This window comes from Penicillium psychrosexuale, assembly GCF_028828465.1.
Source record: "Penicillium psychrosexuale strain IBT 29551 chromosome Unknown utg000004l, whole genome shotgun sequence".
Taxonomy (NCBI): Eukaryota; Fungi; Ascomycota; class Eurotiomycetes; order Eurotiales; family Aspergillaceae; genus Penicillium; species Penicillium psychrosexuale.
In genome coordinates this window covers 4,008,429-4,030,233 of record NW_026643189.1, presented here as the reverse complement: position 1 = coordinate 4,030,233, position 21,805 = coordinate 4,008,429, and the positions used below count along the sequence as shown (strand labels likewise).

At 50.2% G+C, this 21,805-nt stretch overlaps 10 protein-coding genes across 10 annotated transcripts; 6 read left to right on the top strand and 4 right to left on the bottom strand.

Moving 5' to 3' along the window:
* Positions 1-125: 125 nt before the first annotated feature.
* Positions 126-1,904, bottom strand: N7518_007407 (uncharacterized protein; the record flags this gene model as incomplete). The annotated part of the gene is made up of 2 exons (XM_057188334.1): positions 126-1,773; positions 1,828-1,904. 2 exons carry the CDS (start codon positions 1,902-1,904, stop codon positions 126-128), a joined length of 1,725 nt encoding a protein of 574 aa, XP_057040037.1.
* A 564-nt stretch (positions 1,905-2,468) lies between these two features.
* On the bottom strand, positions 2,469-3,542 carry N7518_007406 (DNA repair protein RAD10; the record flags this gene model as incomplete). Its single annotated transcript, XM_057188333.1, has 1 exon — positions 2,469-3,542. One exon carries the CDS (start codon positions 3,540-3,542, stop codon positions 2,469-2,471), a length of 1,074 nt encoding a protein of 357 aa, XP_057040036.1.
* A 175-nt stretch (positions 3,543-3,717) lies between these two features.
* N7518_007405 (mRNA-binding ribosome biosynthesis protein NOP4) lies at positions 3,718-5,937 on the top strand (the record flags this gene model as incomplete). Its single annotated transcript, XM_057188332.1, has 1 exon — positions 3,718-5,937. The coding sequence occupies one exon, from the start codon at positions 3,718-3,720 to the stop codon at positions 5,935-5,937; it is 2,220 nt and encodes a 739-aa protein (XP_057040035.1).
* Positions 5,938-6,134: 197 nt separating this feature from the next.
* On the bottom strand, positions 6,135-6,681 carry N7518_007404 (putative progesterone binding protein; the record flags this gene model as incomplete). The annotated part of the gene is made up of 3 exons (XM_057188331.1): positions 6,135-6,313; positions 6,377-6,472; positions 6,573-6,681. The coding sequence occupies 3 exons, from the start codon at positions 6,679-6,681 to the stop codon at positions 6,135-6,137; spliced, it is 384 nt and encodes a 127-aa protein (XP_057040034.1).
* A 1,890-nt stretch (positions 6,682-8,571) lies between these two features.
* On the top strand, positions 8,572-10,103 carry N7518_007403 (putative general amino acid permease (Agp2); the record flags this gene model as incomplete). Its single annotated transcript, XM_057188330.1, has 4 exons — positions 8,572-8,783; positions 8,840-9,575; positions 9,636-10,012; positions 10,064-10,103. 4 exons carry the CDS (start codon positions 8,572-8,574, stop codon positions 10,101-10,103), a joined length of 1,365 nt encoding a protein of 454 aa, XP_057040033.1.
* A 325-nt stretch (positions 10,104-10,428) lies between these two features.
* N7518_007402 (putative JmjC domain protein) lies at positions 10,429-12,478 on the bottom strand (the record flags this gene model as incomplete). The annotated part of the gene is made up of 2 exons (XM_057188329.1): positions 10,429-11,036; positions 11,506-12,478. 2 exons carry the CDS (start codon positions 12,476-12,478, stop codon positions 10,429-10,431), a joined length of 1,581 nt encoding a protein of 526 aa, XP_057040032.1.
* A 403-nt stretch (positions 12,479-12,881) lies between these two features.
* Positions 12,882-13,438, top strand: N7518_007401 (uncharacterized protein; the record flags this gene model as incomplete). The annotated part of the gene is made up of 2 exons (XM_057188328.1): positions 12,882-13,106; positions 13,190-13,438. Coding segments are annotated over 2 exons (474 nt in total), but the record flags the coding sequence as incomplete, so codon positions are not given.
* A 388-nt stretch (positions 13,439-13,826) lies between these two features.
* N7518_007400 (flavin-containing monooxygenase) lies at positions 13,827-15,792 on the top strand (the record flags this gene model as incomplete). Its single annotated transcript, XM_057188327.1, has 3 exons — positions 13,827-14,047; positions 14,104-15,498; positions 15,546-15,792. 3 exons carry the CDS (start codon positions 13,827-13,829, stop codon positions 15,790-15,792), a joined length of 1,863 nt encoding a protein of 620 aa, XP_057040030.1.
* Positions 15,793-16,053: 261 nt separating this feature from the next.
* N7518_007399 (transcription factor domain-containing protein) lies at positions 16,054-18,718 on the top strand (the record flags this gene model as incomplete). The annotated part of the gene is made up of 5 exons (XM_057188326.1): positions 16,054-16,208; positions 16,640-17,279; positions 17,333-17,380; positions 17,440-17,691; positions 17,753-18,718. The coding sequence occupies 5 exons, from the start codon at positions 16,054-16,056 to the stop codon at positions 18,716-18,718; spliced, it is 2,061 nt and encodes a 686-aa protein (XP_057040029.1).
* A 784-nt stretch (positions 18,719-19,502) lies between these two features.
* N7518_007398 (casein kinase II subunit beta) lies at positions 19,503-20,606 on the top strand (the record flags this gene model as incomplete). Its single annotated transcript, XM_057188325.1, has 1 exon — positions 19,503-20,606. One exon carries the CDS (start codon positions 19,503-19,505, stop codon positions 20,604-20,606), a length of 1,104 nt encoding a protein of 367 aa, XP_057040028.1.
* Between the last annotated feature and the right edge of the window lie 1,199 nt (positions 20,607-21,805).

Sequence of the window (21,805 nt, the reverse complement as noted above, 5' to 3'; positions counted from 1 at the left end):
GGGTGTTTATGGATAGAGGAAGGAACGCCGGATTCCACCAAATAGCTATTATATGTACTTTTTTAGACTATCTGCATCAAATGAACCAATAACACTTAGTTTATATGGACGAATAGATCCTATGCTCAAAAGTCAAGAGGCACGTATTGGTATACCATCCGAGAAGCATCTCCAGTCAGACCACGGTCGTTCCTGGAAAACCCCAGAAAGACTTGATCAGGGCCCCGGTTCCACTTCGCGATATCTGCCTCTGTAGTTCCAGGAGGAAACCCATCTATTGGCCGAAAAGCGGAAATGGGTCCAATGCGCACCTCCTCTGGGATAAACAATGCTGTTGGTATTCTCGGCCCCATGTCCGCATGAGCACAATATGAGCTTGCGGCAAGCTCAGGGCTGTGAACTGGCCCGTTTGAGGACTCCAGTGCACTGGATTTGGGTGGATGATGGGCTGCATTCATTCCCATTGCATGTGATTCTTCTAGCTCCATGATTATTTGGCCCACGGCGGCCCATATGTAGCACTGGTAAAAACCTTGCACTGAGGGTGCTTCACGGAGTAGAGCCAGTGCCGCACGTCGGGTACGCGGTTCACGGCATCGAAGACTTGTGAACCAAAGCGGAAGACCGATATTAATGTCAAATGTAAATGGTGGTTGGGTGCCGTCTGATCGTACCGAGGCTTTAGGGGCAATGGCAGATTGTTCAACGATATTTTGGAAGTTTGGTAGATAAGTGTCGAATTGCATCAATGACGAGGATGTGCAGGTCTCGAGCATGACATGTAACATTTCATGATAACTCAACAAAAGGGCACTAATACCAATCTCTTGCGGCGAGAAAAGGTCTTTGGCGCGGAGACTTGTCTTCAACTTATCAAAGGCAGTATGCCAGTTCTTCAGTCTGCTGGCCAGACTGGATAGTATAGTATTAAATTCTCCGGGAAGATGATAGACATGAGCCTGGAGTAAGTGCTTGGTGCATGTTGCTTCGAAGAGAGGGATCTCTACAGCTAATAGCCCGATCGCCTCCCGAGCAGATTTGAGTGAGTCAAACCGTTCCGTTGAGAAATGTTCGGTGTCTTGTAGTAAAGCGGTCACTGGAGCCCCACGGACGGCGAGAGCAAATGTTCCCAAACGGATGAAGACCGGGATAATAGTATCCTCCAACAACGAAGCTTTACTCGCAGCACCAGATGCTATTTGGGAACGCAAAGCGGTAATGAGCTGCACACCTTGACGATAAAGCTGCAATGCCCCGTCTGCGTTTCCCTGGATGGCCTCAATGCAGATGAAAAGCACACAGCTGATCAGTCCGACAAAGAGGTCTATGCTACCCTGCTCAATGCGCTGGCGAACGGCAGATACCGAGCGTGAGTACCAACCCAAGGCATCTGGGTTGTTTTTAGCGAGAGAAATAGGATTATCACGGCGTTGTAGCATGGGTCCTGAGAATTGTTGGGGACACTCGAATAGGGCACTAATGGTGATGATGGCATCCCAAACAGCAGGTTCATAGCGGCAAACTTGTGGGACGGCAGTGCGCCAGAAATCAACATCCAATCCACCACCAATGGAGGAGGCAGCACATTCGAAATAATATGCAAATGCACGTCGCTCTCGCCACACCGTATTGGTGTTTGCTGATAATGACAATGGGTTGACGATGAGCGAAATTGTGGAAGAAGGCTGTATGCCTTCAAAGTCACACTTGCGACCTGTACTGGTACATCGAACACAGCTAGGCTTTTCTTCGCCGCATTTGACTCGTCGAATTCTACGACACGCTCAATATCAAACTCTGTCTATGGAAAAGGAAGCAAGCACCTACTTGCAAGTCTTGCATCCTAGCCTTGACCTCGGAAGGACTCTTAAACGACGCGTTGAATGATCTGAGGGAACAGACATGTTGTAGCATTCTAGATTCGGCTTGCGCCAACATATCTCAACGCGCATAATGATCAAGTGGGCCATTGTCACGTGCCTGATCACGAGATCATGGTCGGCCTGATTCAGTCGAGCATTTCCGGGAAATCGTGAGAATGAGGTCGGGATCAGAGGGGAATGAGATGGGGGAAAGAGAGCTGACTAGGTTTGTCTAGGGCGGAAGTCACGCCTTTCGCCTTTTGGAAGGAGCAGGACTTGATTGAGAGTCATGACAGTCATTGATTATTTTGTTTTGTTGTGATATATACACCTAGCTAGGGATATGGGTATTAGTGGGCTTCCGTGAGCTAGGTCCATTTCTCGGACACAGGCAACTTATCACGACCATGAAGTCGCCCAGCTTATCCAATTTGTGACCACTATGCACAAGATATCATTGCGTCCTTGTCCCAATAATCTGCGGGCGATGGTTATTTGCAAGAGGTGTGCCATAGTCAGTAGTCGGGTAGGCGGGAATGAGGTCCATCTCTAGAATTCGGGAACGTTTGAAAGTGGATGTGTAGTGAAGACAAGCTAGGTCGGCTCTCAACCAGTATTATCTCTGAGCCTGGCAAGTGCTGCCGCGATACCTTCACTCATCTCTTCGCTTGGTTGATTTTCAGCCTGAGGCTCAGTAGACTGTGCAGCGTGCGCAGCTGCTGTTTTCCTGCTTTCCGCTAAAACCTCACGAAGAATCGCCTCTTCTTCATCCTCTTCATCGATATCCTGATCGTTTTTGTCATCCACATTCACGGCTGGCAGTCGAGCCCGAGGTTTTATGGCAGGAGCAGAAGCCCGCTTCGCACTCTCAACTCTGAAGTCTTCTCGGACTGCATGACACCATTGTTGGACCTTTTTCTCTCCCCACCCCGGTACAGCGCTGATCTGCTCCGGCTGTGCATTTATGGCATTTTGTAAACTTCCGAAGGTGGAGATCAGACTCGCGGTATCGGACTTGTTGATACTTCTGGGTACTGTGACAAACTCCACCAGCGATTCTTTATATGATTGAGCCTGTTTCGCTCGAATGGCGGTGGGCTGTGCATTCTCTGAGGACTTGTAAAGCTCAAGATAATGCGCAGCCTCTGGTGCGGACCAACACAATATCAAGGTCAGATTGTTGATGATGGATGTTTTGGACAACTCTCGGAGATTGTCTTCATGGTTTGGTATGTCGACCATCACCAGTACGAGGCGGAGATTGTATTTGCCTGCTAATTGTTTCACTCGGGCGTAGATGTATTCGGGGTGTAGGCGATGGTATTTCAAGGAGAGAAACATTGCGCACGTTGTGGTGCCTACCACATAATCTGCGGGAATATCGGCATACTCCCATGGTACGAGCTTTATATGGGACAGGATCGGGTTGCCCTTTTGTCGCGCGGACACCAGAATTGCGGAAGTAATAGGACGGTTGGTAAGGGCTTGGGGTTTCAACTGTTGAACTTTCGGCCTTGACGATTCACCTGGAGCAGGGGAGTCCAGAGTCGCGGGAGTACTAGGGCGGTTGGCAAGGGCTTGAGGTTTGAGCTGTTGAACTTTCGGTCTTGAAGATGCACTCGGAGCAGGGGAGTCTAAAGGGCGAGAGGATATACCACTCTTCGGGCGCGAGGGATCCATCGTGTGTTGTTCCAAAAGGCAGAGCGATCAATTGAGAGGTGATAAGTCGATAAAGCTATTGCTTATCTGGATGGGACCCACACCGCCCAGGCCAATCTGCCTCGCTTTTTTCTGCCGCTAATTTTTTTGTTCTTCCCAGACCGCAGAAAAAAATCGCAGTCGCAAGAAAGCCACCATGGTTGAATTACACAAGAAACGACGTCTCTCGGACGCCGAAAGCACCGAAATCAAAGTCGAAGCCACTACACCCGCCGCCGAGGCCGCGTCCGCACAGAACAAGAGAACTCTTTTCGTCCGCTCACTACCCACCTCAGCCACGACAGAAAGCCTCGCAGAATATTTCTCGCAATCCTACATTATCAAACACGCTGTTGTTGTCTGCGACAAAGAGACAAAGGTATCCAAGGGATTCGGTTTTGTTACATTCGCCGATGTCGAGGATGCGGAGAGTGCTCTGAAAGAACTCAATGGGTCCAAGTTTGACGGGAAAATCATTCGCGTCGACTATGCCGAGTCTCGTAAGCGTGAGATCGATGAGAAGGTTGGACGCAGTGTCCCCACTGCTGCATCCCGCGAATCCAAGAAGCAGAAGGAAGAAGAGAGAGGGCAGGGTCTGCCACCCAAGCTGATTGTTCGCAATCTGCCGTGGAGTATCAAGGAGCCCGAGGATCTGAATGTCCTGTTCCGCAGCTTTGGAAAAGTCAAGTTTGCTACTCTCCCCAAGAGGAATGGCAAACTTGCTGGTTTTGGTTTCGTTACCATGCGTGGCAGGAAAAACGCCGAGAAAGCGCTCCAGATGATCAACGGAAAGGAGATCGATGGACGCCAACTTGCTGTCGATTGGGCTGTTGAGAAGGACGTTTGGGAAACTACCAAGAAGGAAGAAGACGACGAGGAGGAGGAGGAGGAGCTGAAGGAAGAGAAGGAGTCTGATGATGTTGAGATGAAAGATGCCGAGGGTATTCTGGAAGAGCCCTCAGACGACGAAACCTCTTCCGACGAAGATGACGAAGACGAAGAGGACAATGACCTGGATGAGCTGGACGACTTGGACGATGATGATGAGGCAGACGAGGAGGATGACCGAAATGCCACTACAGTCTTCATTCGCAACCTCCCCTTCACCGCTACAGATCAGGCCCTCTACGACCACTTCAAAACTCACTTTGGCCCGCTACGATATGCACGTGTAGTCTTGGATTACGAGACCGAGCGCCCTCGAGGCACTGGATTTGTCTGCTTCTGGAAGCCGGAGGACGCCAACACATGCGTTCGTGAAGCCCCCCGGGGAGCCGAAGCTATGGCCCCGAACAAGGACAAGCCTAAGTCAAACACCGCTATGAAGCACTCCGTCCTCCAAGATGAAAACTCCGACCCAAGCGGCCGCTACACCCTAGAAGGCCGCGTCCTACAAGTCGCGCGAGCCGTGAGCAAGGGTCAAGCCGCCAAGCTGGAAGAAGAGGGAGTATCACGCCGTATGGTCCGCGACACAGACAAGCGCCGCCTATACCTCCTCAACGAGGGTACGATCCCCTCCAACTCCCCGCTGTACAAGAAGCTTTCTCCCTCCGAAATCAAGATGCGCGAGGACAGCTACAAGCAGCGCGAGACCTTCATCAAGAAGAACCCCGCTCTCCACCTCAGTCTCACCCGTCTCGCCATCCGTAACCTCCCCCGCCACATCAACTCCAAGGACCTGAAGCAGCTTGCTCGAGAGTCCGTCGTCGAATTCGCCAAGGATGTCAAGGCAGGCGCACGTCAACCGCTTTCAAAAGAGGAGCAGCAGCGATCCCGCGATACGATGAAGGAGCTAGAGCAGCTACGCAAACAAAAGAAGATGGGTATTGTGCGTCAAGCCAAGGTCGTCTTCGAGACTCGCGAGGGTACCAAGGTCTCCGAGAAGACCGGTGGTGGTCGCAGTCGTGGCTACGGATTCATCGAGTTCTTCACTCACCGTCATGCGCTCATGAGTTTGCGCTGGCTGAACTGCCACTCCATGGCAGTCCCTCCTTCTGCTCAAGCTCCCGATGACCGGGACAAGAAGAAGAGCCTTGTTGTTGAGTTTGCTATCGAGAATGCCCAGGTCGTTAAGCGCCGTAATGAGCTGCAAGCTAAATCCCGCGAGCCCAGGCCCAAGCGCTCGGATGATGCCGAGGACGGAGAGAGAGGTCAGAAGAGGAAGCGCTCCGATACTCGTGGTGGTAAAGGAAAGGATGGACGAGGTGGCCGAGATGGCCGAGATGGTCGAGATGCCAAGCGTGGCAAGACTGGAAATGGAAATGCAAAGGGCCCCAAAGATGAAAAGGTGGTGAATGAAGAGGAGGACAAGGCCGCTAAGCGCAACCGCATTATTGGACAGAAGCGCATGAAGCGGAAGTCCCGCAAGGGGAATTAAAGGCCCGAAAATGTTACATGTTTACTTTTTTAATGTATAGGCATTACTTATCCCAGCAGTCAGAGGGAAGAACTGTTCTTTTGTACCTACGCGATACCACCAATTTCGAAAATGAAAAGCATGGATTTATCACACTGGGTATATAATGTCGTACATTCTATCCATGTAAAGGCAGCCGCTTAATGGTAATGTAGCCCTTAAGTATTCTTGGCGCCTTCAACTTTGCCAACAATGTTATACCGCTTGCTGAAGAAAGTGTACCACTCATCCAAGACGGTCTTGTCCTTGTCCGGCAGGTCGTACCACTCAGGTACACAGTCTTCGGGCTTGAGAGAAGATAGGGCAAGAGCACGGGAGGCGTCCTTGCCAGCGAAGACTAAGGAAAAAGAACAGTCAGTTTGATTGTTCATTATAGTGATGGGATAGATGCTGTACTCACCGCGATATGAACCCGAGGCACCATAAGCCGAATTCCGGCTTACATCAAAGACAACACCCTTAATGGCGACCAGAGTCGGGCGGTTAGGGTCGGAACCTACAGTGAGATAGACATTAGCAAATGATCCTTGAGCTGGGCGCATTGAAAATAAGGAATTGCCGGGTGTTGTGATCTGTGAGGGATAATCTTCTCGTACCGTCGCATTTGGCCAGTTCCTCGATGGAAATGGGGTCGTCCTTGGGCGGGTCCAGCTGGACTGCTACTTTGGGTGCGAAACGCTTAGATTCTCCTTCTTGATCGGTCATTGTGATTGTTGGAGGTGAGGTCGAGGGGGAAAAACAATATTGGGGTTTGGCGGGGTTTGCCGAGGTCGGTACATAGCCGCTTCGGGGCTGCTTACTGTGGACTATCTGATTGATCGGTTAATCTATTTAAGCTATTCTTATTTTGTTGAAGCCTATGTTGTATATAGATTTAGAGGATTCGATTTATTTTCTATATACGGAGTACTCTGGGTAGACTATATCGTTAATCTTTGACATTTCCGTATATAATGTACCTCGGCCTCAAGGACAATATATCCTCTCCAGGTTTGACCCAATCGTAGAATCTGCAATGATAAGAACGTGATCAATTGCTTATTCGGGTAGATTGATACCTGCACATGCATATAAACAGAAAGCTTCTCTCTTCTTGCCCTAATCTGGTTAGCACTTGTGAAGAGTGCTGATATGGGAATTCTCTCATGACGTCAAGGTATACACAACATCAACTGTTAGACTGCTTCCTTGACATAACTATCACTTAATAACACGGCAGAGTGCTGTTAACTATTCGAGATAATCGTTCCCCGACATGCATCCACGTCCACGTCCAAGCATACTACCGACATCACATGAAGACCCGGACAACACCGGAACCCATAGACTCTGATGCTCACCTCTATCTTGACGATCATGTTGACTTCCAAGTTGACTCGTAAAATGCCCCTCCATAAAGTAGAGGGGCCATGTGGAGATGAAACGGAGGGGGCCGTGTCTGCTTTGGCTGTGATTTGTCCCTTTCCGGTTGTTCTTCAGTTTGTCCAACCCAAAAGCGAAAACAGGAAAATCCTACCCACCTGGGCTTCGAAAGAAAAAAACTCTTCCTGTCGGCTTTCTCTTATCTTCATTTATATTTCTATTCGTGCACTTATTTATGTTGCTTCCCTCTTTCCTGGAAATACAAAGACCTTCGAGATGTCACATTCCCCTCACTCGGGGTATGGCTCTCATACTCCAATGACGGCCGCCATACAGAGCGCAGAGCCCACCCGCCTCTCTGACCCCGAATCGAAAAATATCAAGATAGAGAAAGAGATGGAAGTCACCGAGAAGGACTCATCTAGCGCCAATGGCGCGGCCTCGGTCGGTAGCGGATCCATGTATGACCATACTCATCGCAAGCTCAAACCCCGCCATGTACAATTGATCGGAATTGGAGGAACAATTGGCACGGCACTATACGTTCAGATCGGATCTGGACTGCGAACCAGTGGCCCTGGCAGTTTGTTTATTGGATTCAGTCTTTGGTTAGTCTTTCCCTTGTTATACTGCTTTGTTGACTGTCTTGGGTTCTCGACCTGGGTTGTCCCGACTTTGCTACTTTCGACAATATCAACATGGACGGTGAGTAGCTGGAAATGCGAGGAAAAAGGAGAACCGTCAATGGATCAAAAGAGAAAAAGAAGCAAAAAAGCGAAGAATAAGGAACAATACAACGAAACGAAGCATCAAGAAACAGGATTCGAATCCCTGATAACACAATTGCAAATTCCAAGGATGTAGGACGCTGTTAGCCCAGACACTTCCATGCCAAACAGATGTATACATGTCGAAAGCGCCATTAGCCCTACCTCTGCCAATGCATCTGCCGAAAGCCAGTCGGACACCCAAGAACCCAACAGTCCTGCCTCCGTCCTGCGTATATCTTCTTATACTGTTATCTAGGAGTTGTGTGATTTTGATCATCACCGTCTGTACGAACACCCTTTTCATCTTTCCCACCAGCAGCATTCTTCCCACCGTATCCCATATGACCCAATGCGCCAACGGTTCAGCTTCTTGCCCCGATCGAATTGCTGCAAGACTCTTGTTCTCTCTTCTAGATGTAGTATGACATCCAAACTCACATCTTCTTTTCTAGGCTTGGCTGAAATGGTCACGTACTTGCCTATCTCTTCGCCGTTCATTCGATTCGCCGGCCGCTACGTTGATGAAGCTTTAGGTGTTGCCGCTGGATACAACTTCTTTATCTTCGAGGCCGCTCTGGTCCCTTTCGAGATTGTCGCCGTCAGCATTATTATTAAATACTGGACCGATGCGATTCCCGTCGCCGCCATGAATGTGGTTGTCATTATACTCTATGGGTTGGTCATCTTTCTGTGATCCGCGCACGCGATGCCAGCTAATAAATGGGAAACAGGGTATTAAATCTCTTTGCTGTGAAATGGTACGGTGAAGCAGAGTTCTGGCTCTCACTAGGCAAGGTCTTGTTGAGCACAGGCCTGATCTTATATACATTCATCGTCATGCTGGGCGGCAACCCGCTCGGCGATCGATTTGGCTTCCGTTACTGGAACGAACCAGGTGCCTTCAACGAGTACTACAAGACAGGGGATACCGGCAAGTTCCTCGGTGTCCTCGCAGCTGTCATCACAGCCAGTTTCACCATCGCCGGTCCGGACTATGTCTCCATGGCCGCCGGTGAGACCGTTAATCCGCGCAAGGTTCTACCCAAAGCCTTCAACGGTGTCTTCTACCGTCTCACGGCATTCTTCGTTCTGGGTGTTCTCTCCGTCGGCATTCTGGTGCCGTACAACGATAAGGCCATGGCCGATGCTTTCGACAATGGCAAGCCCGGTGCTGCGGCCTCACCCTATGTTATCTCCATGGATCGCCTGAAGATCCCCATCCTTCCAGACATCGTCAACGCCGTCATTCTCACCGCTTCGTTCAGCGCGGGCAACAGCTACATGTACTGTGCCAGTCGCAGTCTGTACGGGCTAGCGATTGAGGGCAAAGCCCCACGCTTCCTTACTAAGTGCACCAACAACGGCGTTCCCATCTACTGTGTCGGTATAGTGCTCGTCATCGGTCTCTTGAGTTTCCTGCAGGTATCCAACAGCGCAGCAGTCGTGCTGGACTGGTTTGTCAATCTGGTATGAGCCCCTACCCAGTCTCATTTTCATTCCCATACACCTAATTAATCCTAACTCCAGGTCACTGCCTCCCAACTCATCAATTTCTCCGTCGTCACATTCACGTTCATCCGCTTCAAGAAAGCTCTCGACGCCCAAGGTATCCCCCGGGAAACCTTGCCATATCGCAGCTGGTTCCAGCCGTATATCGCCTACTTCGCTTGCGCTTGCACAACGGTCATGGCTTTCGTCGGTGGCTATACCGTCTTCCTGCCCGGCAACTGGTCCATCGCGACATTCTTCTTCTCCTACACCATGATCGGCGTCTTCCCGGTTATTTACTTCGGGTGGAAATTCTTCCACAAGACCAAGTTGCTCAAACCTGAGGAGGTTGATCTGGTCACTGGTGTAGCTGAGATCGAGGATTATACCAGAGACTTCGTGGTCATACCGCCGAAGTAAGTACACTCTTTCTTCTAGTTATGATTTGGTTCTGACAATGCCTGTAGGAATGTCGTATACAAGTGGTTCCAAATTATCTTTGAATAGGACTTTCATGGGTCTCATCGCTGCTTTGGAAGATTGCGATTTAGAACATACCCAAGTGACCTCCGCTGCGAACCATTGGCCGTCTCTGCTTTGAACTATAGACAGCATGTTTATATGATGTTAGCGTCATTATGATACCCGATATTGTTATAGGAAATGAAAGAATAGACGTGATTATTAGTCGACTCGCAATGCCCTTATAATACATCTAAGTAATATCAACACACACCAAACAGTAAGAAGATGCACATCCTCCATAGCCACACACAAAGCCAAGCTAAGCCAAGCCAAGCTCTCCGTGCTATATGTCTTTCCTTATACACAATCAAGCTTCACCCGATCCTCCCTCCGCCTCCTTAGCCCTCAAAGCCTCCAACCGCTTCTGATTCCGCTTCCCAAGAACGCGCAGAGTATTACTCTTCTCAATCTCCGTCATCTGCTGCCAATTCCCAATCTGCGACAACGTCCCGTCCACGTTAACAACCATCGGACCCAGATGATCCAGTTTCACCGCTGTCCCGCCTCCGCTCATGTCGAGTTTGATACTCCCGTCGCCTTGTTGGTTTGCGATGGGGTTTGAGGGGTCGCTGGCGGGGAGGTAGAGGTGCTTTTCAGGTTCTTGTTCTTGTTCTTGGGTCTGTTGGTTTTGGGCGTCTGCATTTTGGTTTTGTGTTGCCGGGTTTGAAGACGCAGCGGCCGCAGAGTTGGAGTTGGAGTTCGAGGTTGTGCTTGAGTCACACATTGTGCGGGTTTGGTGCGTGCAGTCTGACGCTTTGAAGCTCGTTGTGCACTGTGGAAAGAGGATGCTGTACAGTCGGGTGTTTGGTGGTTGGGTGGTTGGCGCGTTGAGGGATGTCCAGGTAGTTGAGCCGGCTGGGATTGTGGCGCGCACGAATGGGTTGACGGATAGGTGGAGGAGAGCAGCGCGGTAAACTGTGCGCGATACTTGCATGGTTCGGGTTCTGGGGAGGTTTGGTGGGCTTGGTGGAGGGAAATAAGGATTGCGGAGTTGGCTCCGGTTTCTAGATTATTCGAGCTCGTCGTGGATTGTTACACCGCATTCTTCAACTTGCGCTTGTATTAAATATGAGGTCTACATAATTAATTATTGCGCAAATGGTTCAATCTTGGGTATGCATATATGTATTATCTTCAATTTTGTCTGTGATTACAGAGTTGAGAAGAGGTCGAGGGACGTCAACGGGTGCTTATTTTACCATATCGGGAGTCTCAAAACTTGCCCAGCCGATCTCAAATACTCTCTATATTCTAGAGTTACCAAGCATCGGAGTCCCGCGTGGACTTACCGCATGATACGAGTGTAAATAGCAAACTATCGAAACCACCAGTTGACCTACAAGCATATCAGCCACAGACACAAAGCTCACCAAAAGAAACATACTCACCGAAGCCGTAACACCTTCACCAACACCCTTAATACTATGCCACCACCCCTTGGGAATGAACAACCCATCACCAGCCCCAAGAGACGCTTCAAAGCCAACCCCAGCATCCGAACCAGCGGACACCGGAGTCCCCCAAACCATCTCATCTAACAACGCCCTTTCCCTCCCCTGCATCATCTCCTCGCCCCGGAAAGCCGCTGCCTCCCGACTCCCACTCTTCCCCAGCTGCCTCCTCACAGCCCCGAACACAGCCTGTCCATCCGCCGGCGCAAGCAGCCGCACAACCTTCTCCCCAGCTAGCTGGACAAACAAGTTCGGGTTCGGGTCGCGGTGAAGCGGCGTGTAAGTGGGCGGGTGTCCAATCCACACATTCGTATCATATACATCGCCCTTTCCCGCGCACGCCACGAGCTCCGGCGTGGGGAAATCTTCTCTGAGGATAAGAGGGAGGTCAAGGAGCTGGCATTGTGCTAGGTAAAGCCGCGTTGATTGGGGAGTTGTCTCGGCTGTGCGCATCCAGTCGAGGAACAGCGTGAGCGGCGCGTGGAATTGCCGAAAGGTATGAATTTCTGCTCTCTCACCGTTGGGTTTGGATGTAGCATCAGTCGATGTGGATTCCGTGAGCTCGAGTGGGACGAACGCGTCGGCGCCGTGTTGGCGGAGATATTCCACATTCAGGCTTGCGCCGGGGTTCGAGGTGCCCGGTGTTGACTCCGGACTCGCGCGTTTGAACCACTGTTTCAGGGCGGGGAGGTCTTGGAAGGTAGAGCGCGGGAGGATTGCTGGTTGTTCGGGGAGGAAGCATCGCTGCTGGAAGGTCTCCAGGGTGGCATTTTCGAGGATGTTGACAGGTCTGTATTGAGGGTGTGAAGAAGCGGAGAAGTTTCGGACGCTTGATCGTGGTTTATTATGGAGGGATGAACAACTGAGTCGCATCCAGACTCGGATTGACCATGCCTGGAGCTTCATCCAGATCGACGTAGGAAGGGCGAGACAATGAAGATCGGACAACGACCTCGGGAGATGAACGGGTGGATCTCCGAGATAACGGTCTTCTTATCAGTCTACCACGTGACTCCATATGCTGTTTCTGGACCGCCGACACAAGTCACCCAACACAAGCTGCAGGGAAGCTTGACTTGCAGGTGAAGAACTGAAAACTCCATGTGTCAATAAGTATAGGCTATAATTAGTCGTCAAAACCTAAGATAACTTCCGACGAATGCTTACCACAAGCGTGCATCTATCGGAGGGATCTATCCGTGGACTAGAACTATATATTTCTTCACCAGCGACGGTGACTATACTGTCGTCGCATTCTCCGCTACTAACAACACCCCTTCCACCCAAAAATGGATTATTTATAAACAGCTCTCGGAGCATATCATCGTATCACAGACTACGATGTAGAGGAAGGACTTGGTCCCTCCTTCGCTGCGGGCAAATTCGCTTGTCACACAACTTCTCCCCCTCCCTCAAGATATGCAGAGAAACGATAGCCTCATCCCAGGGGATTACGTGGATTATCTGTGGGGGCTACAATGTCCGGGAAGCGTTCTGGCCGCTGCACCAAAACCTACGGGATAACATCCGTGAAGTACTTCTACAGCTTCGTGTTCTACACGCCTAAATTCATATAGAACTTGGCTATCACAGGTCTATGGTCACCTTTTCGCATAGGAAAGATCGTTTACGATCTTGATTCGCAGGCTATGTATGTCTATGGCATGGGCTACCGATTTAGGGACAGAAGCTGACCTCATTCCACTCGGCATATATGCGGTTTCTGGCAGCGAATCAAACATGGACGGCACTGTTCACAACTTGTTCCCGCAGTACAAATTTGGACCGAGAATCGAGCTAGCTGGATCTGGTAAATCAATATACTACGATGGTGCAGTTAATAGCCTAGGCAGTCTATTATCTTGACCCCGCTCTTCCGCTTGAACCAGACTCCTTTCTCAGACCGATTTTGCACAATAGATCCTTGGTTGGTGCATCAGGTACGAACCCTACTACAAAAGCCATCAAGCGATTTTCCCTGAGTGTCATTTGCCCTTCAAGTCATTCTGAAAAGGATCAATCATGAGCCATATAGGGAGTATTGCCGTCAATCACAAAGAAGGTGCATGAAGCCGACGAAGACCGAGGTTAAAATGGATCCATGCAGTTTTGTACATACCCTTGCACGTCTGACAAAAGGCCGGCCATGTGACTGTACTTCCCTAGCCAAGAAAGACACTAACATTTAAAGCTCACTCTTGCCCTCCCAGGTTTATGGTCGTTGAATTTCCTATAATTACTACTAACCTGCAACATGCCTTCCTCCATCGCCCGGATTCATAAGCGCCATGCATACGGCAAGAATGCTCACACTTATTATCCGGTCCTCATAGTAGGTGCTGGAGAGTCGGGAGTGGCTATGGGTTGCCGGCTCAAAGAGGTCCTGGGAACAGACCAGTTCCGAATTTTCGAGCGTCAGTCAGGTATTGGAGGTACCTGGTGGATCAATAGGTATCCGGGAATTGCTTGCGATGTGTAGGTGATAGTGTTCTAATTGTCTAAATACTTAATAACTAACCCAGAAGGTAAAGACCAGCGACATTCTACTCTTTCTCCTTTGCTCAGAAAAAGGACTGGTCCACACTTCATCCTCCAGGACCAGAAATTGCACAGTATTTGGCAGATGTCTGCGAGAGATATCAAATTGTGGACAAGATTCAGTTGCATACCGATGTCAAGGAACTTCGATGGATCGGGGATGACGAGGAATGGGAGGTTACGCTCTCGCACCTTGTCCCTGGAACTGGCGATTTGACTCAACACGAACGAGATCGAATCGCTGCCCAGGATGGTCATCACAAGATCTATGTCAATACAGAAATTGTGCGAGCCAAGGTGGTCGTGAGTGGTGTTGGCGGGCTGGTAGAACCGAACACATGGCCGAAGGACATCCCAGGTATTGAACACTTCGAAGGTGACATCATGCATACGGCCCGCTGGAACAACCAGATCGATTTGAAAGACAAGAATGTCATCATGATTGGTTCCGGCTGCAGCGCCGCGCAGGTAGTGCCCGAGCTGGCCAAGCCAGAGGCCAACGTTCGATCCATTACCCAACTCATGCGAACTCCTCCGTGGGTCGAGCCCGACATTATCTCTCCTGAATATCTCCCTGTGTATGAAAAATGGTCGCCTAGACTGGTGACTAACTTGCCTGGACTGGCGTTATTCATGCGATGTGTTGTTTTCCTCATTATGGAAAAAAACTTCCACGATATGTTCACGGACACTGCATGGAGCCGAAGAGCGCGGCCGCAATTAGAGAAGAAGTTTTTGGACCACATGCGTCAAATTGTGCCAGAGAAATACTACGAGATCCTGACACCAAACTACAGCCTCGGCTGTAAGAGACGGGTCATCGGCGGCACTTGGTATCGCAGTCTCAATGCTCCAAACGTGGAGCTAACTACTCAGCCTTTGACAAGGGTTAATGCAAAGAGTGTGACTCTTGGTCCAGGCCGCCACTATCCACCGCACAAGTCTGAAGACGCAGTTGAGGTTAGAGAGATTCCCGCTGATGTGATCATCATGGCCAACGGGTTTGAAACCAACCAATGGCTGCACCCACTGAAGGTGATTGGCAGGAAGGGCAAAGATCTGGAAGAGGTTTGGGCGCAGCGTGGAGGTGCCCAGGCATACCAGGGCATCGCAATGGATTCTTTCCCAAACTTCTTTATTATTTTCGGTCCGAATACCGCAACAGGCCATACCAGTGTTATCTTTGCAACGGAGAATGCGGTAAACTACTCGTTGAACTTTATCAAGCCGATCTTAGATGGTCAGGTCAGCTCGTATGAAGTCAAGGAGGATGCTGAGCGTGAATGGACCCAGCAGGTGCAGGATGCGCTTCAGAAGAGTGTGTTCCGTCGTGGAGCTTGCTCTAGCTGGTACATCACTGCCGACGGTTGGAACTCAACCACATATCCGTACGTTTCTTGCTTATGATTTCTAGTTGTTACTGACATAGTACCAGATTCACTCAGGTTCACTATTGGTTGCGTTGCACATTCCCCGTGTGGCGGCATTGGACTGCGAAACTCACAAGAAAGGGACGGGTTTTACGAGGTGTTCGAAAGACTCTCCAGGGTGCTCTCATCCTTGGGTTTATTACAGCCTTTGGCTTCTTGAGTCGGAACCCTCAGCAGAAGGTTCAGTTGGTGCAGTCATTGCTGGCCGGGAAAGAGTGGCTGGCCTCCGCGGTTTCGCAATTGAAGCGATGATATCTTTTTATTCGGATCTAGTTAGGCCTTGTATCTTTTGAAATTGGAGTACCATCTTCAGACCAAAATATATGCAATTAACAATATTATGTTGTATACCAGTATACTCCTATATTCTCCAAACGCTGGGACCAATGACTGGCCGGATAATCAGATGAGTAAGCTGAATCTGGGGAAACCCCGCGGGAGAGGAATTTCTCCGCACTTTAACTCGATAGCTCTCACCGGCTACTCATTGAGTCGCTTCATATTCTGCAGGCCATGGCTTCAGAGTCACCCCAGATAGAAATGTCACCGCCGCAGTCGGATCCCCGCGATCATTCCGTCGGTGCGTCTGATTCCAACAAGAGAAAGGCGGAACAAGGAAACGGAACGCAGGCGCGCACGAAGCGGAATCGCTACATCTCCATTGCATGGTATGATATGGCCTGATATGGCCTGATCCGGCACTTTTTCCTTTCCACCCCTCGGTCGCTTTACCTTGCAGCATTGCGACTGGTTGGATAGCCTGTTTTGCATTCAAAGCCATACGATTCTGCCTTCTCCTTGGGTACTTTTGTCGGCAGATCCGAGCTAACCGTGGAGTTTTCAGTAATGAATGCAAGCGGCGCAAAATCAAGTGCAATGGCCAAATGCCTTGTCAACGATGTGGCCACCTGAATTTAGAATGTAAGTGGCTCTTATGTTGGCTCATAGCTCGTGCGTTCGAGCTATCCGATCAATGGTCTCATCGCTAACCAACTCGCCAGGTCGCTATGCGCCTAATTGTTGTAATAACAATTTCAAAGATTCGGAGTCAGTCGAGGAGTAAACCCCGCCCAGCATTTGATACTAACAACCGAGCTAGTGAATTCCGGTCAATCACAGATCAGATCACTACTCTACAAGACCAAGTCAATAGCTTGTTCAGCAATCTTAATGAACTTCGCACCCAAAGACCAGCCTTTGAATCACCAGGGTTTGAGCATCTCTCTCGAGATGGGTCTCAGTCAGTCTATACTCCAATACAAGCTGGGCTCGAAAAGCCCCGAGCCCGTCCCCCACGCTTTCATGGTCCAACAAGCTCGGCCTTCAACTTTGACGTGGCCAAATCCAGTTTGCAGAATATGGGTATCACCCCAGCGGAAGATGGAATCCCAGATGGCTTGACCACCGCACATGTTTCTCCAACAGGGTCACCACCTCCCAATCTGGGACAACTTCTTCCAACCACACACCCTACCAAGGATCCAATATGGACGATCCCGCGTGAAAATGCAATGCGTCTTTGTAAGGTTTACGAGGAAGAGATTGGGATCATGTATCCTGTGGTGGATATCGCCAAGGTTACCAGCCAGGCTAATCTGCTCTACACATTCATAGAGGCTGCCACCAGGACAGGCTTTGCACAAAGAGGGTTTCCGGGTTCTGACGGTCTTCACGACGAAAGCTCGATTATTCTTAAATTGATTCTCGCAACCACGCTGGTCGTGGAGGGGGCGGTCAAAGTGAACTTGGGCACCGGCTCTACTTGGATGTTAAGCCATTTATAGAATCGAAGTTGTGGGAGCCTCATACCATCAAAACTATCCAGCTCTTTGCTATTGTGGTAAGTCAAGGTTTCTTCAAAAGCCGCAGTCAATAACCCTAACTTTGATCCCAATCTAGGCCACATACCATTACCATACAGACGATGATGCCATGGCTTATCGGCTTATTGGGTTGGCGGCACGGATGTGTTTAGAGATGGGATTGCATCGTCGGGATGCTTTGGTGAAGTCATTCCCAGATGAGGTCCAGTGGGACGAGATCACTCGGCTGTTCTGGTCAGTCTACAGCTTGGACAGACGATGGAGTTTAGGAACAGGGTTACCTTTCGTGATTCAGGACGAGGATATTGATCCGAACTTACCAGAACCTGTAAGGCTGCATATATTTTGCCATAAAGCTACCTTTATTAACCAAGATATGAAAATTACAGGATGCATCGCTGCCTTACTTGCGCTGCATGGTCCTATACAACCGGATCAGCTCGAAGATCTGGTACTCTGGTTTGGGCTCCGAAGGCACCACTGATGTCCGTCGTGATGAGATCGGCTATCTGGATTACCAAATCCTGCAGTGGTACAAGCAGGTTCCAGAGGAGCTCAAGTTCTATCCTGTCGACTCCCCCAAAAACGGCGAAAACGTAAGCAGAGGCATGAAGCGACTCAGGGTTCTCTTATACCTGCGGATGAACCAGCTGCGCATCCTGATATATCGCCCTGTGCTCCATTCTCCTGCCAGCATTGCCGAAGATCGAGGCCACGCACAGACTGTTGTGGAAGTAGCCAAAGACTCAATCCGTGTCCTAACTCGGCTGAATCAGTTGTCCGATATCTACCGGACACAGCAAATAACATTCAACTATTTCTTGGTTGCTGCCTTGGCGGTGCTATTCCTAGCAGTGTCCCATGCCCCGGTCGACTTCAACCGACAGGTCCGCGATGAATTCTACATGGCTCTAGACCTGGTCAACGGGTTCAGTACCAAGTCCTACGTCTCCAAGCGGTTATGGAAGACGATTAAAGGTCTACGAAAGATCGGCGAGAAACTTGGTGTTCTCGCCCGTCCTTTTGGAACGGACTCAAATGATCCTCATTCAAGCGCTGCGGTCGCCATGGCCGGGCTCGCGGGACATCCAATCCAGGACCTGTCTATGTACGGGCCTCTGAATGGTGGGAACGAACTTGGAAGTAGTCCTCTCAATGGACTCCAGATGAGTCAAGAGTTGACAAACCTGTTTGAGGCTGTTGGCGCATTTGGTAATTTCATATCTAACACTTCAAGTGACGGTATTAATGGATTCGTTGGGCCGGATGGGGAAATTCAGAACACTGGCGAGGGTTTGTCTGGGGTTTTGGGCGATGAGGGAGAGTTTGCTCGAGTCATTCGAGACTTGTTCTGAAATTTAGTATATACCCTTTTATATTTACCTAGGTGGTAATATAGTAACACAGGCCAAATGGAAGGTTATCTAATTGAGTCGATATGAATATCTTGCGTACATGTATGCAGACGTTGATAGCCTGCTTCTATTCCCACGTCAGCTGACACGTGACTCCTGCCACTCAGGCAAATCGAAACCTGCCAGCATTGACTTCGCTTTAGCCATCGTGGGAGACAACAGAAGATACACAATAGCTGTCCCAAAACGTGAACAGCCCAAGCCTTTCTCTCCAACTACCCACCGCCCCCACGAACCGAACGGACCTAACCCGATTCGATCGACACACCCAACCTCCAGGCTCGATCACCAATATTAACCTCCGAGCGTCTTTGAGCTCTGGTAAGTGATCCGACGGCTTTCGATATGAAGGCCACAAGAAACTGATAAGATTCTAGTGGGGCCTTAGATCCAACCTCTTCCCGTCGATCGCACAATCTCCCCTCTCCCGCACATTGCCATGAACGTCTAGCTTTTGGCCCCTCCATCAACTTCAAGATCTCCTCCAATTACACTTGAAGTCTTTCATTCTGACCCCCAAACCCTGTACCCCTTTTCGCCACGAGCCAGCCTCTCCGTGTGACGAAATCGCTTCGTCTTCGCCAACATCGCCGAAGACCTCACCCCCCAGCTCGGCAACGTGTCGAGAGAGACAGGTTCGGCGTTGGCCGACGGCCTCGACAGGCTGGATTTGAGTCAACTGTCTGAATCGACCCTTTCGTCATCTGTGTCCGCCTCATTCGACATGTCGTCCTCGGAAGGCGCGCCGGAGTCCTGGATTTCCTCGTTTTGTTCGTTGATGGGCCATGAGTTTTTCGCAGAGGTGTCGGAGGACTTCATCGAGGATGATTTCAATCTGACTGGTCTCCAGTCGCAGGTGCCGATGTACAAGGAGGCACTAGAGATGATTCTCGATGTGGAGCCGGAGGATGACGAGGAAGAGGAGGAGGAAGAGGAGGAGGAAGATGAAGACGATGCGCTCGGCGGCGAACCTGCATACAGAAGAGCCGGCGATCGGCGACACGCCCGAGTCGCAAGCGATTTGAGCGTGATCGAGAGCTCTGCCGAGCTCCTGTATGGGTTGATTCACCAACGGTATATCACCTCGCGGCCTGGCATTCAACAAATGCTCGAAAAATACGAAATGCAGCATTTCGGCACCTGTCCGCGAGTCAACTGCAACGGATGCAAAGTTCTCCCCGTAGGCCGATCCGACACCCCTGGCCACGAAACGGTCAAGCTCTTCTGTCCCGGTTGCATGGATATTTATACACCCCCCAACAGCCGTTTCCACTCCGTCGACGGCGCATTCTTCGGTACAACGTTCGGATGTCTCTTCTTCATGACATTCCCAGATCTGGATATCGGGCCCCGTCTGGATGCAGCACTGTCATCCATCTCGCCACGGAATGCAGCAACGCAGTCTCGCACTGGCTCTCTGACACGCACTCCGGCAGGTCGCCAGGCACGGTCGCCCACACCAGAGAATCAGCCGCTAGAAATCAACGGCGTCCGGACACCCAACCTCTGCCCGGGACTCGGCAAGGGCAAGATCTATGACCCCAAGATCTACGGCTTCAAGGTTTCTGAGGTCTCGCGTGTCGGCCCGCGCATGAAATGGCTGCGCATGAAGCCCAAAAATGTTGTCGAGCTCGACGAAGCGTGGAATCACGAGCATGGGATGTCTCCGCAGGAGGCACGCGACGATAAGGAGGGCGACACCGAGATGAACCCGGAACAATCGCAAGATGCTGCCATTGCGAACCGCAAGAAAGCCCCGATGCGACGCCGGCGACCGAACCTTGGCGCCCTGGTCCCCACAGATCCTATGGACGTGCACGGTCGATGAGGGGATAAAAAGCTTGCATTCGTGGTTGTTTCAAGATTAAGTCTACCGTGTCAGGGGAAGATCTGTGCCATGCCCTTGACGGGACGATTGGTTCAGAGTTGATGACGACGATGACAGATGTTTGAGCTTGGTCTACTCGCTGCTTTGAATGGGATTCTCTTTTCTTCTAATCTATTGGGCTTTTATTCTGTCTGCGCGCATCTTCCTGGCCACTTTCCGCGATCCTGTTTCGAGTACAAGGATCAATTTGTCCCCATTCATTGTTTTATTCTTTTGTTCGTCCGTAGACTCAGCACATTACTTTTTTGAATGGAACATGATAGTAGTAAACATTGCTTGCCAACTATCTTTTTACCTAACTACGTGCTTCACATTTTTATGACTCAGATGGGTACTCCGTACAGAGTCGCCAGGGCCCACCTCCACGTCAGAAGACAAATCATCATAAGCATAAGAGCAACAGAGCCTCAAGTACCAAGTACCACAATTCCCTAAGGATCTGCAAGAAAAAGCTGAGCCTCCACCAACTTTGAGGCTCCAACTGCATGTGAACGTCGCCCAACAGGCTCGTGTACACCGGCGTCCCCGACGTAACCCAACGCATGGGGAATTTCAAACTCAAACATTCCAAATCATGCAGCAAGTTCCTAAGTCTACTCAATCATACGCTAGCGTTTGACGTTAACACATCGGCGACGCCGACGTCAAGGATGCACGATGCCCGTGCCACCTATGACAGCAGTCTCGTATTAATTAGGCCGTGCCTTAGTTGGTTACTTTGCACTATGAATCTGATTTGTAAGGATAAAAAGTACATACAACATAGTTAGTTAATTTATAATCCACTCAACCGGTAACTAACTAACTAGACCCCTGCACAAAGAAAACACACTAAGTCTATATAGTGCGCCGGACTGGCGGACTGGCGGAACGGCGGATGAGCGGTCCACCTGGAAATCCCATTGGGGATTTAGCGTATGCGGTAGAGCTGTTAGCGTATATGTATATATGCATGGCCACACGCAACCCTGGTCAATTATTGGGGTTGGGCGCGTAGACAACTTCTTCGACTTGGTTTGTCCTATTGGAATCGCGGGATTGTGGTGTAACGCTGGAACTGGGACTGTCACATGGGGTATGCTCATAACCATGGCTAAGATTCTTTGTTAGTGACGCGTTGCGATTCTCAGGTATTGGAT